A 14973-nucleotide genomic window follows, 5' to 3' on the forward strand; every position below is an offset into this window, starting at 1 on the left:
TAATCTAACAGTTATCAGCTCTATGACCTTGACCAAGGCACTAGCACTGACCGGAAGTTCCTTTCCCTTACCCACAAATTTGAGGGACCAAACTGGATGATCTAACGTCATGTATGGCACTAAAAATCACATGATTCTATTAAATCTGAGGCAGTTCCTCACATGTAGTGGACTCCCAAAATTATTTATTAAATGTATAACATCTTTAAGTGGAATCCCCTCACTGACAATCTGGAGCTATTAGCAGCCTTCAGTTTATTTATAAAATAAAGCTGTTTCCTCTTCTTACTATAAGACTCTTTTAAGGATCTGCAACGCAATCCCATCATTTCGCGGGTTACTAGAGTCCTGCATGTTTGGCTGTAGAGCAAGGGTGACGCGTAACTTCTGGACTTTGGTTCCATCTACATCTGCCGAATGCGGATGCCAGTCGCAACAGTAACGCCCCCTTCGGCCACCTGCACCACAGCACTCCATGCGGCCACACCCAAACCGGAAACCAGGACGCCCCTAGGGCTGACGGGAAGGCGCTGCCGGGCTCCTAGCTTCCCCAGGCCCGCCCCTCTGATGACGTCGCCGCCCGCCCCTTGACCCCCGCGGTCCCGCCTCCTTCCTACCTCCCAGTAGCCGGCGGCGGTGTCTCACGCGGCAATGGAAGGATCCAAGCCTGTGGCCGCCCCTCAGGGGGAAGAGGCATCCTGTTCTTCCTGGGGGACTGGCAGGTGAGAGGACGAGGCGGGTGAAGGTGAGGGGGTCGCGGGTGGGACCCAGGCTCCGGGTTTCTGCTTCTTTCTTTCCGGCGGGCTGGGGGCGCCCGAGAGGCCGTGGGGCCGAGCAGAGCCGGCCCTGGGAGGAGAGGGGCGCGCGGAGTGGGTGTGGCGACGTGGGCTAGGGCCTCTGCTGTTCCCGGCTTTCCTGAGGAAAAGTCGTCTTTCCGCACCTTTGAGCGCTTTCTCAGTTCTGGCTGGGATTCGGGATCCTCCTTCCTCCGAGTCACCAGACTTGAGGGGCTCCGGCCGAGAGCGAGTTCTGGTCCCGGTCACTTGGCGTGAGCTTCCTCGACTGGTGCCAAGCACCTTTCCTCCTTTCCGTAAAAAGAAAGCGAGGAGCGCCACTGTGCACCTCCACTGAGGTCCTCTTTTGAAAACTGTTACCAGAAGGAACTTGGTAAGAATGAATCAGTAGCAATCTGGACACCCTGAGGCCTCTGTTGACTATGGAAGAAAAAAAAAAAAAAAAGCCAGGAAAAAAAAATACACAAGTTACCCATTCTTATTTCCCACTTGATTTTGAAATTCTTTAGGTCTTTCCCGCCCCTGTAAAATTAGGGGGGAAATATTTGTGCCAGGCCTTTACCAGTTTCTTGGTTAGTAGTTCTTCTTTCGATCATCTCATAATTAATAAAGCAGGTAGTTATATTCTGTCCACCACTGTCAGAATACACCATGCCAAAGATAGAAGTGATGGATGTATTATTTTCAGCTGATGTGACACTTTGTAAACCTGTAGCCTTTTCGCCAGTTTCGGACGGAAGGGATGCTTTCAGTTTCATGGTGTTGTCTGCCATTGCAGACACTGCCAGACTTGAGGGATATTATGTAATATAACCCGCGCCTTATTCGAAGCGTTTTTGATTGTCTTATAGATTATATTATTTTTGCATATTCTTGAAACATTCCAGTGAGGTACAACTTTCTTAATAGTGCCAGTAATGCCATTAAGCGGCAGAGCTAGTTAGAATGTCGCTCTTCTCGTTTTTATTCAGATTTACCCACTAGGGCTATTGCCCCCGCCATGCAAGGAGAGCAGCAAGTGAAAGTGTACTAGGGATAAGGTGATAGGAAAGTAGATAAAAAAAAATTTTTTTGGCTGGGTGCAGTGGCTCAAACGCTTGCAATCCCAGCACTTTGGGAGGTCGAAGCGGGCAGGTCGTTTGAGCTCAGGAGTTCCTAGATTACCCTGGGCAACATGGCGAAACTGTGTCTCTACAAAATACAAAAAAAATTAGCTGGGTGTGGTGGTGCACGCCTGTAGTCCCAGCTACTCGGGAGGCTAAAATGTGAAGATCACTTGAGTCTGGAGAGGTCGAGGCTGCAGTGAGCCAAGGTCGTGCCACTGCACTCCAGTCTGGGTGACAGAGAGAGAGACCCTGTCTCAAAAGAAAGAAAAGAAACAAATTTTGTTTATTTTAATATTTTGTTACAATGCCCAAACAGAGTATATTGTGTATGTGTGTGTGTTTTTTATTAGATAGGTGATCTCTTAGAACACAGCTATCTTCTGATTTGCCTTGGTAATTGGAATCAGTTTTTTTAATAGCTATCCATTTAATTAACTAGAAGCTGGTATCATTTGATATGTGTCAGTGTTTGGTGTGATAAATGATAACATTTTAATTATCTTTGTTTACAAATTCTTTAGCTTATTTATCAATGCTAGGACTAGAAAGTTGGATTCCAAACCTGAATTTGACGCCATCGCACTGTTTTTAGAATCCTTTGACGATTAGAGCTTCTCAGAACTAGGAATGGCCTGCACTTCTGCTAGTATATTGATCTCAGCTCTCACAGTGGTTCAGCTCCAAATGCTCCAGACTGGTTCCCTGTACCTGGAAATTATCTCTGCTTCCCAGTGTTTCCTACAGATATGTTTTTTGAAGGCCATGCTGTGAAAAAATTGAGACAAGCACTGCTATAAATAATATGCTGCTATAATAAGTATACTTTGTCAGATTTGTATATTTAGATTTTTCTTCCTTTAAAATTTATTCATTTAACAGGTTTTTTTTGTTTGTTTGTTTTTTTTTTTTTAGTCAGAGTCTTGCTCTTGTCACCCAGGCTGGAGTACAGCGGTGGGATCTTGGCTCATTACAACCTCCTCCTCCCGGGTTCAAGCCTTTGTCCCACCTCAGCCTCCCAAGTAGCTGGGATTACAGGCGCCTGCCACCACGCCTGGCTAATTTTTGTATTTTTGGTAAAGACAGGGTTTCACCATGTTGGTCAGGCTGGTCTCGAACTCCTGACTTCAGGTGATCTGCCCGCCTTGGCCTCCCAAAGTGCTGGGATTACAGGCATGAGCCACCGTGCCTGGCCCATTTAACAGATTTTTAAAGTGCTTCCTTTAGGTCTACTATTAGAGACAGTAGGCAGTATGTGTGGTAGTCAAGAGCTAGACTGCCTGGATTCAGATCCTGGCAGTGCCATTTGCCTGCTCTGTGACTTTGGGCAAATTTTAAGTTAACCTGCCTCAGCCTCTTTTTTCCATCTGTTCATTGGAGATAGCAATAGTGCCTGCCCACAGTTTGGGCAAGGTTGTTGTAAGGGTTAACTGAATTAGTACATCTAAAGCACTTAAAACAGTGTTTAGCACAGGGTTATCTATTATTATTAAATGCCTGATACTGTTTTAGTTATTTGGAATATGGTAGTGAGTTTTTAACAAACCATACATTTTTTGGTAGGAGTGGCAGACAAACAGTTAATGGTAAGTGATTTGAAAAAACTGACAGGTTAATGAGTTAGGCAGCAACCTAAGGATAAGAGTAGCCATTTTATTGATAGGGTGATCAGGAATGATGTGTGTGGTATTTGTGACACAATATTTTAATTGAGGCTTAACTGATAAGAAGTCAACTATTCCGAGATTTTAAGAAAGAACATTCTAAGCAGAAGAAATAGTATAAAAACTCTGAAATAAGAGCAAGCTTATCTTCTTGTGAAACAGCAAGCAGGTCGGTGTGGCTTAAAGATAGTAAGCAAAAAAGGAGAGTGGTGGGAGTTGAAACTGGAGAGGTAATTGGGAGACAGAACACATTGGCCCTTCCAAGTATGGTGAGGTGTTTGAATTTTAAGAGTAAAGGAAATCCACTGAAGGGTAGCCCAAATTCGGGGGATAATTTCTGACTGCATTTTAGGATATTTAGACTGTTTTATGGAGAATAAACGGGAAGGACAATGGTGGAAATAAGAAGACTAGCTAGGTGGTCTTTGAAATAGCTCAGGTGAAATGTGATGATGGTTTGGCTTGAGATTGTACTGATTGAAATAGTAAAAAGTGATCAGATTTGAGATCTTCTATGAAGGTAGAACTAACAGGTCTCAAATAGAGAAAGTTGGGGAATGATTTAAGCAAGAAGATCCCTAGATTTCAGGACTACCCAGTAAATGATGGTAGCAGAAAATGAGTTAGGAAAGACAGGAAGAATACATTAAGCAGGGGTAATTGAATTCTCTTTGGAGTTTGTTATGTTTGTGATACCAGGTAAGACATCAGAATAGTTATTGTTTTGGCAGTTGTATACAATCTGGAGGTCAGAGGAAAGATCACACATGGAGAAATAAGTTTCAATATAATCAATATATATTCATCCATAGGATTGAATGAGTTTATCTAGGAAGAGTATATATATAGAGAAAGTTGATGGTACACAATTGCTGAAATACAGATCCATTAGAATATATGTACCAAACAGCGGGGCACAGTGGCTCATGCCTGTAATCCCAGCACCTTGGGAGGCCAGGGCGGGTGGATCTCTTGAGGTCAGGAGTTCAAGACCAGCCTGGCCAGCATTGTGAAACCCCATCTCTACTAAAATTACAAAATTAATTGGATGTGGTGGTATGCACTTGTAGTCCCAGCCACTTGGGAGGCTGAGGCACGAGAATTGTTTGAACCTAGGAGGTGGACGTTGCAGTAAGCTGAGATCACGCCACTGCACTCCAGTCTGGGTGACAGAGTGAGACTCCATCTCAAAAAAGGGGGGGAAAAAATATATATATATATATTTTTATATCAGTGATAAAACAACACCTGAGATCTGAGAATAAAAGATGATGAGCTCTGTAATCTTAATATCTACACAAGGGAGAACAAGCAATCTGATAATTTTAGGCCATTTAAGAAATATAAGTAAAGTGGTAGATAATAAAATGTATGTTTGGTTTGTGAAAACCTTTAGTAACTGTTGAATCTGATCACACGAATAATCAAATATTATATTATAAAATGTGAAAATTTAATAACCATGTTTTTTTTTTCCAGCACAAATAAAAATTTGCCCATTATGTCAACAGCATCTGTGGAGATCGATGATGCATTATACAGGTAAGAATCTCATGGAAACTGAAACTTATTTTTCTCATTAATTGTTCTCAAATAATCAAGTAGTCTCTTTGAAGATACCATTCGGCCTATGTGGAATTATATATATATATAAAATATATATATGTTATACATATACACACACACACAATATATATATATGTATAAAGAGTTCCTCTCAAGTTAAAATTAGGGTTTCTGTGATTTTTTTTAACTACATTCGGATAATATTTAAATCTCAGTTGTTTTAGGTGATAGGACTAAGAAGGATTTTGCCACCCTCTGCAAAATAAACCTTTCATTTTTGGACAATAATTCATATTTGAGTTCTTGATAGTGCAGGAATTCATGAAGAATAATATTTCACTTTAGTCATACAATAGCATCTATAGAATATGATTACTTCATTATAATCTCATTAAAATCTTTCCTATTCTGTAATTTATAGACAGTGGAGAAATACTGTGTGATTGAAGAGTTGTAATTTGAATAGAATTTGATGGGACTTTTAAAACTATGCTTTTTCAGTAAATTGGAATACTTTTTTAGTAATTAAAGAAAGTATTGTATGATTGAATAGTTGTGTTTTGAATGGAATTTGATGAGACTTTTTAAACTATACTTTTTCATGAAATTTGAATACTTTTTAAAGTAATTAAAAAGATGCAGAGTCAATAATGAGCACTTTATTAGGAGCTAATACATACCATCTGGCATGTTGAAAATCCTGTTTTGTACTATATGCTTGGGAAAAGAGATAAAAGACTAACAATCTTGCTCATGTGAAAATTATTTTACAGATGGTTTCCTGATTATAAAGTATGGTTTAGAAGTCACCTTAAGTTGTTGTATAAGGGTTAACTGAATTAGTATGTCTAAAGCACTTAAAACAGTGTTTAGCACAGGGTTATCTATTATTATTAAATGCCTGGTACTGTTTTAGGTATTTGGATTACAGTAGTGAGTTTTTAACAGACCATACATTTTTTGGTAGGAGTGGCAGACAAACAGTTAATGGTAAGTGATTTGAAGAAACTATGATAGGTTGGTGAGTTAGGCAGTGACCTAAGGATAAGAGTAGCCATTTTATTGATAGGGTGATCAGGAATGATGTGTGTGATATTTGTAATACAATATTTTAATAGAGGCTTAAGTGATAAGAAGTCAACTATTCCAAGATTTTTAAGAAAGAACATTCTAAGCAGAAGAAATAGTGTAAAAACTCTGAAATGAAAGCAAGTTTGCCTTCTTGCGAAACAGCAGGCAGGTCAGTGTGGCCTGAAGATAGTAAGCACAAAGGGAGAGTGGACTCTTAAATTGGGATTCTTAATCTATAATTATATTCTTAATGTCCTTTTGGTCATGTTTTTCTTGATATAACAAATGGCACCTCTTTGTGATAGTATTGACTAATTTTATTCATTTTTTTAGTTTAATCCTTGTGAAACTTTTTTTATGTCCCTCCAACCCTGTAATGCTGATAAATAAACATAATTTTCAGTAGCTCAGTGACTAAACTTTCCATTTACAATGCTATGTGAGTAGGCTGCAGTTTGTTTTACTGAGAGTTATAGAATATAGCAGTTTAGCTGTTATTATTAGAGGTAAGCCATTTTCTTTTGTTTGACGGATAGTATCTTTTGGTGTAGTTGTGTGCACTTTGTGTGCATGTCGTATTGCAAACATCTAGTTGTTTACCAATGTGCATATTTGAGTTTTAATATCTTCCTTAAGAATTTGTCATAGTGAGGGCAGGAATCATTAATAAATGATAAAGCCGGAAATTTATGTGGGTACTAAAAGAGTGAATTATTAGGGAATACTAAAAGAGTTACTGACTACATATAGGTTTTCTTAGTAGAAATACAAAGATATGGCCTGGTGCGGTGGCTCACGCCTGTAATACCAGCTCTTTGGGAGGCCAAGGCAGGTGGATCATGAGGTCAGGAGATCGAGACCATCCTGGCTAACACGGTGAAACCCCGTCTTTACTAAAAATACAAAAAATTAGCCAGGCGTGGTGGCAGGCGCCTATAATCCCTGCTACTCCGGAGGCTGAGGCAGGAGAATGGCATGAACCCGGGAGGCGGAGCTTGCAGTGAGCTGAGATGGTGCCACTGCACTCCAGCCTGTGGAACAGAGCGAGACTCCGTGTCAAAAAAAAAAAAAAAAAAAGAAATACAAAGATGTGTATATTACAAAGGCCAAAACGTGAGATTTTCACACAAAAACTAGGTCTTATTTTCTTAGATTTAAAAAATTAACTTACATGTTCGAGGGTTTGGTGTTGTTTTTTTGTTGTTGTTGTTGTTGTTGTAGTAGTGGCTGAATCTGAAGATTTGGGAGTTTTGTATTTTTGCTTTTTTGAGATGGAATCTTGCTTTGTCATCCAGGCTGGAGTGCAGTGGCACGATCTCAGTTCACTGCATCCTCCGCCTCCTGAGTTCAAGCGATTCTCCTACCTCAGCCTCATGAGTAGCTGGGACTACAGGCATGCACCACCACACCCAGCTAATTTTTGTAGGTTTTTTTTTTTTTTTTAGTAGAGACAGGGTTTCACCATGTTGGCCAGGATGATCTCAATCTCTTGACCTCGTGATCTGCCCGCCTCGGCTTCCCAGTGTGCTGGGACTACAGGTGTGATGAGCCACTGTGCCCAGCTGTATTTTTTTGTTTTTAAAATCTGTATCTGTTGCTTATGGGGACTAGTATTAGACCTAGGACTTTGGACAATGATTAATATATTTTAGGGACAAGGCATGAAATGAGGATCCTTAGCCTCTTAACATCTCGGGGAGATAGATGTCAGTAGTGAACTTGATGAAGGTAGGGTAAGATAAAGATAAATTCCAGAAGTTCTCTTTTCTCTCCATTCTCTTTCACACAGCCACAGTTCTGACCATTTTGTCTCATAGTACAAGTCCAAATACTATAGCTTACCGAGTCATTTTGAACATAACTCCAACTTACCTTTTAAAAAGTTAGTATTGTAGTAAAAACACATAACATGAACTCTACCCTACTAACAAGTTTTTAAGTGTGTAGTGTAGTATAGTTGACACTTGAACGATGAAGAAGTTAGGAATGCCAACTCCCCAGCACCCTACCTCTTGTGCAGTCGAAAATCCACATATGACTTTTGACTCCCCCAAAGCTTAAGTACTAATAGCCTACTATTGACTGGAAATTTTACTGATAATATAAATAACACACATTTTAAATATTATATGTATTATATACTGTATATATATATGGCATTCTTACAATAAAGTAAGCTAGAGAAAATAAAATGTTAAGAAAATCATAAGGAAGAGAAAATACATTTATTGTTCATTAGGTGGAACTGGATTATCGTAAAGGTCTTCATCTTTGTTGTCTTCATGTTGAGTAGGCTGAGGAGGAGGAAGGGAGGGAGTTGGTTTTGTCTTGGAGTGGCAGAATCAAAAGAGGTGGAGGCAGAAGGGTAGGGAAGGAGAGGCAGGCACACACTGTAACTTTATGGAAATATGTAACTACTGTGTGACTTTTTTGCTTTCTCATTTCTGGAAAAATGTTTCTATACAGTACTGATCCTCCTGTCACTTTCTTTAGTTTCTTTTTGGTGCCCCTGTTGTAGAAGGGTCCATATCTTTAAAGAAATCAACGCAATCTTGAATCATCAGAACCTTCTGCCTGATTGTCTGATGTCAGTAACAATGATAGCATCTTCAATGGTATAATCTTCCAGACTTTAATAATGTTCTGTCTCTTGGGGTTCTCTTCCATAGCATTGACAATCCTTTCCATAGAGTGCTGTGTGTAATGAGCCTTAAAGGTCCTTTATGATGCCCTGATCTAGAAGCTGAATTTGAGATGCTGTGTTTTGAAGCAAGTAGACCACTTCAGCACCTTCCTTGTTGAACTTATGGGGTTCTGGGTGGCCAGGTGTATTGTCCAATAGCAAAAGAACTTTAAAAGTTCTTACTGGCAAGACACTTCCTGATCTCAGAATCAAAGCATCAACGGAACCAATCCAGAAAAAGGGTTCTCGTCCAGGCCTGCTTGTTATGTAGCCGGAGGACTGGCAGCTGGTGTTTATCTTTTCCCTCCAATGCTAAGGAGTTAGAAGCTTTATATGTAAGGGCAGTCCTGATCATAAACCTGAATGCATTTGCACAAAACAGTAGAGTTAACTATCTATTTCTGGTGCTTGCTTCTCTTCCTTACTAATAAATGTCCTTTGTGGCAATTTTTTTTGGAATAGAGCACTTTCTTCTACATTAAAAACCTATTCAGGTAGATATCCTTTATCTTCAGTGATTTTCTTCATGGTGTCTAGAAACTCATTGCTGCCTCTTGGTTGGCAGAAACTGCTTCTCATGTTGTGTCTGACTTTTGTTTTAAGCGAAACCTCTTTCTAAAATTATCAAACTATCCTTTGCTAGCATTAAATTCTACAGCTTTACTGCTTGGGTGATGGGTGCACCAAAATCACACAAATCACCACTAAAGAACTTATGTAACCAAATACCACCTATACCCCAGTAACCTATGGGGAAAAAAGAATTCTACAGCTTTATATCCTTTACCTTCTTTTTGCTTTAAGTGGTCTTATAATGACTTCGCTTCTTCTCAAATCATGTTAGAGTCTATAAGTATGACTTTGTTTCAGCAATTCTGCACCCATATCAGTGCTGCATTTTCAATACAAGATAAAAAGATCTTTCACAAAAAGTGCAAGGTTTTCATACTTGCTGGTGTAGTTACAATGATGGCTTTCCTTTTTTTTTTTACAATGGTCCTTCCACTGGATTCATTTTATCTTGAAATGGCAGGCAACCACAGCTGCAGGCCTCAGTCTACGGTACATATCAAGCAATTCAACTTTTTGTTGTAATGTCATGACTTTTCTCAGCTTCTTGGGAGCACTTGCAACATTACTGGTGGCACTTTGTATGGGTCCCATATATGTCATTCAAGATTTACAGTATTGCACATTAAACATGATGGAAAAATATGCAAGAACCTCAAGACATCACTTTTTCCTGCAATATTCAATTTACTGGAGAGAGGAACTGCTCAGGCAAAGATTATGAATAGAGTCACATGCGCTTTAACCAGATACATCACTTAAGCTCATCACAATAACAACTGGAAGTAGCTACAAAATTATTACAGTAGTGCAGTATGTACTACAGTGACTTTTATGCACTTATGACTGAATACTGCATCTTTACATCTGTTTACATTCCTCTTAACTGCAAATGGCGACATCTGTGGTCTGTAAGTGTAAGTTTTGATAAATTTTAACTTTTTATAATTTGTGTGTATTTTATGGTAGTTAATGATAAAATAGATTAATATGTACATAGATTTCATGCATTCATGACATACTTTTTCTTAATTTTTGGATATCTCTAGGCTACAAAGTTCATCTGTGAGTTTTTTCAAGTTGTCACAAATGTCCAAAAAATTTTTCAGTATATTTATTGAAAAAAATCTGCATATAAGTGGACCTGTGCATTTGAAACCCATGTTGTTCAAGGGTCAACTATATTGTTTACTCTGTGTACATTGTCGTATAGCAGATTTATGTAGCAAATATTTCTTCAAGATCTTGTTTCTAATTCTGTTGGATAAATACCCAAAATGGAATTGCTGGATTATATGGTAATTCTATTTTTTAATTTTTGAGGAAGCTTCATACTGTTTTCCATAACAGCTGCACCATTCTACATTTCCAACAGTGCACAGAAGTTCCAGTTTCTCCACATTGTTGCCAATACTTGTTATGTTTTGTTTTGTTTTCTTTTCTTTTATAATGGTCATCCATACAGGTGTGAGGTGATCTCTCATTGTGGTTTTCCCTTGTATTTCCTTGATGATTAGCGAGTATTGAGCACCTTTTCATATACTTGTTGGCTATGTGCATGTTTTTGGAGAAACATCTATTCAAACTCTTTGTCTATTTTTAAAAATTGGGTCAGTTCAGGGTTTTTTTGGTATTGAGTTATAGGCATTCCTTTGGATATTATTAACCCCTTATCACATACATGGTTTACAAATACTTTCTCTCATTCTGTAGGTTGCCTTTTCGTTTTGTTGATTGTTTCCTTTACTGGTTTTTAGTTTCATGTAGTCCCACTTGTCAGTTTTTGCTTTTGTTGTGTGTGCCTTTGGTGTCATCCAGAAAATCTGTGCCAACACCAGTGTTATGAGGCCTCTTTTCTGTTTTCTTCTAGGAGTTTTGTAATTGCAGATCTTACATTTAAGTCTTTGATTCATTTTGATTTGATTATTTTGTATGGTATAAGGGTCCATTTTCATTCTTTTGCATTTGGAAATCTAGTTTTCCCAGCACCATTTATTGAAGGCCCCAACCACCTTTTCCTCTGAATACACTGGCCATACTAGACTACTTCTTTTATCAAAGATAAGATAGGTAATTGCAGTTTATACCTTTTTACCTCAACTGTCTTTTCCTGTAATGCTCTTTTGTGCTTCAAAAATACCTTCCAATGATCCTTTAAGAACTCACTCCTGTGTCTGCTCTGTGATATCTTGCCTGAGTTACTTCTCATCCTTTCTGCTCAGTCCTAAAGCATCTTATTTTTATTGCTATTAAATAAACACATTATCACATAGTATTTGTTCACATGTGTGTCAACTCTGTCAGACCATGAGCTTTTCTAAGTCATAGACTATGACACAGTGTCTAAGTCTTAGAAGATACTCATTAAATGATTATTGAATACTAGGGAAGACAGTGGGTTCAGATTGGCTTGTAGTCCAGAACCTAACACTAGGTATGTTGCCTATGTAGTGGCAGTTCAGTGGCTGGGCAGGAACCAAAACTAAGGATATGACAAAAAAGTCTGAAAAAGCTGCAGATGGTACTAACAATAGAAGAAGTGATGATACTAAGAAGGCACTTATAAATTCCATCCTTAGGCAAAAATCAGTATTACTGGCCAGGTACAACATTCCCTGACTTCTGAATTCTGACATGAAGCTGCTACGATAAGATCATCCTTTATATCTGGATATAGACAGGATCTTGCTGTTGCCCAAGCTTGGGTGCAGTGGCATTATCATAGCTCATTGTAACCTCAAACCATTAAGCTCAAGCAATCCTCCCACCTCAGCCTCCTGAGTAGGTAGGACCACAGGTGTGTGCTACCACACCTTGCTAATTTTCACATTTTTATGTAGAGATGGGGGTCTCAGAAATCCTGTTGATAGTGAAAGTTTTAAGGTGGAGATGGCAAACTCAAATGCTTATAGTGGCCACTGAGGTAATAAATGAGAGGAACAGGAAGGAATTGATTGTGGCAAATCTGGAGCACATAATCCTCCTGCCTAAACAGGGCAACTCCTACTCAACTCCATCTGTCTATTGCCTTGAGGGAATATGGATTGTGGTGCCAAATTATCTGATTTTTAAAAATATGTCATATATTTGGCATTTAATTCAGAAATGTTTAAACACTGCAAATCATTCAGAACAAGTCTGTGGGCAGGATTGAGTTCCTAGGCTTTTCATTTGCAAACAACTTTAAGAGATATTAAATTTTAGTGAAATAATTTTTTGTCTTTTATTGTGTTTTCCATGTAGTCGACAGAGGTACGTTCTTGGAGACACAGCAATGCAGAAGATGGCCAAGTCCTATGTTTTCTTAAGTGGAATGGGTGGTCTTGGTTTGGAAATTGGTAAGCAATATTTATATTCCTAATTTTGTATGACACTTTTGAGCAATGTGAGATAGTTTAAATAACTTAACTTCATCCCCTTATGTTTACTATAACAGAAATTAGATCCAAAAGTTTTTAATCTTTGTCAAGACTATTTCATGATGTTGTTATATTCTTCCACAAATAACCAGTAATGACTCATTGCTTCTTTTTGTGATTTTAATAACCATTAATTATCATTCTCTATATCCATTAATTCATTATAAGTAGCACACATACATATACTGTATTCATAAAAACATATCTGATAGAATACATTGAAATTTTAGGAGTGATTATTCCTGGGTGTTGTGATTATGCACATTTTAATTTTTTCACTTTTAACCTGTATTTTGTAACTTTTTTAAGACAAGGAACTTAAGTAGTAAAAAAAGAAGTCAAAAGTATCCAATCAGATATGTGACTAAGCTCTGTGAAGACATATCCAGTATGTATTCCCAATATTGAGCTATTCCTTTTTCTTTTGCCTTTCTAGCAAAGAATCTTGTTCTTGCAGGGATTAAGGTAAGTAAATGTCGTCTGTGAGAAAAATTGTTATGAGCCTTTTTCTGGCTCATTTGTTGTGGTAATATTGTTTTATACTTTGTTTTAATTATTGTCTTTAATGCTCTACTTTTTAAAAAATCAGAGAAATTTCAAAAATATACAAAAGTAGAAAGAATTGTTTAACAAAACCCCACATACCCATCAGAAGGCTTCAGTTACCAACTCTTGGGGACATTTGTTTCATATATCTCCTTCTCATTCCTTATTGCCCCCAACTGCCAAATTATTTTGATGTAAATTTCAGACATTGTATTATATCATCCTTAAATATTTTAGTATCTTTAAAAGGTAAGAATATCTTTTGAAGCAGATATTTTCATACCTAAAATGTAACAAGCTCTTAATACCATTGTATTAGTTTACCTGTTGCTGTAAAACAGTTTACCCCAAAATTTGTAGCTTAAACAACATTTTATTGTCTCATAGTTTCTGTGAGTCGGGATTTGTGCATGACTCTGGTCATTATGATAAACTCATGAATTTAAACATAATTTGATGTGTTTTCATCTATTGTAGTTATTTTCATTGATGCTCAGATTGTTCCATCTTTGGTTATTTTGGTTCTCTTCATGTTTTTTGAGGCTTTTGGACACAGCCCCTAGTAGTCTCTGTCACTGTTTACAAAGTCTTTTCAGTGGGCAGAGCTGAAACGTTCATAATGAGTACACATTGAAATTTCTGATTTTCAGGTTTAGGCTTGTAAAGTATTACTAAACTTTCTAATTTTTACTTTGGATTATAGGGTATTTATTTCTGTGATTTTATATTTGTGTCTTATTAGGATTTTGGTTTCTAATGATCCATTAGATGCTTTATCCTATATATCCTATATATTCTTTATCCTATTATATTTTACCTGTATGGCATAGTTTCAGAATACCAATTCCAATATTGTTAATAATAATGTATTATTGAAAAAAATTTAGTTTTTTGATCCTACCTAGATTTGGCAGGCAAATTAACTGCTTTTAAAAGTCACTTTAAATAAATCTCTGTGTATAGCAGACTCCATAAACAGTTTAGTCCATGTATTCATTTTGCTTTGGATTTTTAGAGACTGCTTTTTTAAAAGTTTAGTTTTACTATTATGTGAGATTTATGATTCAAAGTCAGATTTTTTAAACAAAGTATTTTCAGATAAGTCTAGCTTCTTGCTACCTTATTTCCTCCTTCACTTACTAGGTTACTGTCTTTTTATATTTGGTTTATTCTTCATTTGTTTTTGTAGGTAGGTAAATGCATACACACAAACATGTATATCTGTTTATGTGTGGGTATATATATTTATCTTCTCGCACCTTTCTCATATAAAGTGCTCTTCTTTACCTTGCTATCTCTTTACAGCATATCCTAGAGATTACTCCATATTTATAAATACATCTTTCATTTTTTTTTTAAATAGTTGCATGATTATGCATTGTATGGATATATCATCTTATAGCCAGTTCCCCATTAGTGGGCTTTTTGATTATTTCCAGTCTTTTGCTCTTACTAATAGTGTGCTACATTTAATACTCTTGTATATATATCTTTTTGTATTTTTCCCAGTGTGTCTTTGACATAGAGTCCTAAAAGTGGGATTGCTGCATCACAGAA

At 37.6% G+C, this 14973-nt stretch overlaps 1 protein-coding gene across 1 annotated transcript in view; it reads left to right on the plus strand.

Moving 5' to 3' along the window:
• Positions 1 to 591: 591 nt before the first annotated feature.
• The window catches only part of UBA6 (ubiquitin-like modifier activating enzyme 6), a 79735-nt gene continuing 65353 nt past the window's right edge, over positions 592 to 14973 (plus strand). The window contains exons 1-4 of the mRNA XM_011965394.1: positions 592 to 722; positions 5041 to 5103; positions 12695 to 12789; positions 13307 to 13335. Of these exons, the coding sequence (XP_011820784.1) occupies positions 652 to 722; positions 5041 to 5103; positions 12695 to 12789; positions 13307 to 13335 (258 nt within the window). The 5' untranslated portion in view covers positions 592 to 651. The remainder of the gene's footprint in view (positions 723 to 5040; positions 5104 to 12694; positions 12790 to 13306; positions 13336 to 14973) is intronic.

Source organism: Mandrillus leucophaeus, unplaced genomic scaffold (assembly GCF_000951045.1).
Source record: "Mandrillus leucophaeus isolate KB7577 unplaced genomic scaffold, Mleu.le_1.0 Scaffold722, whole genome shotgun sequence".
NCBI classification, from domain to species: Eukaryota; Metazoa; Chordata; class Mammalia; order Primates; family Cercopithecidae; genus Mandrillus; species Mandrillus leucophaeus.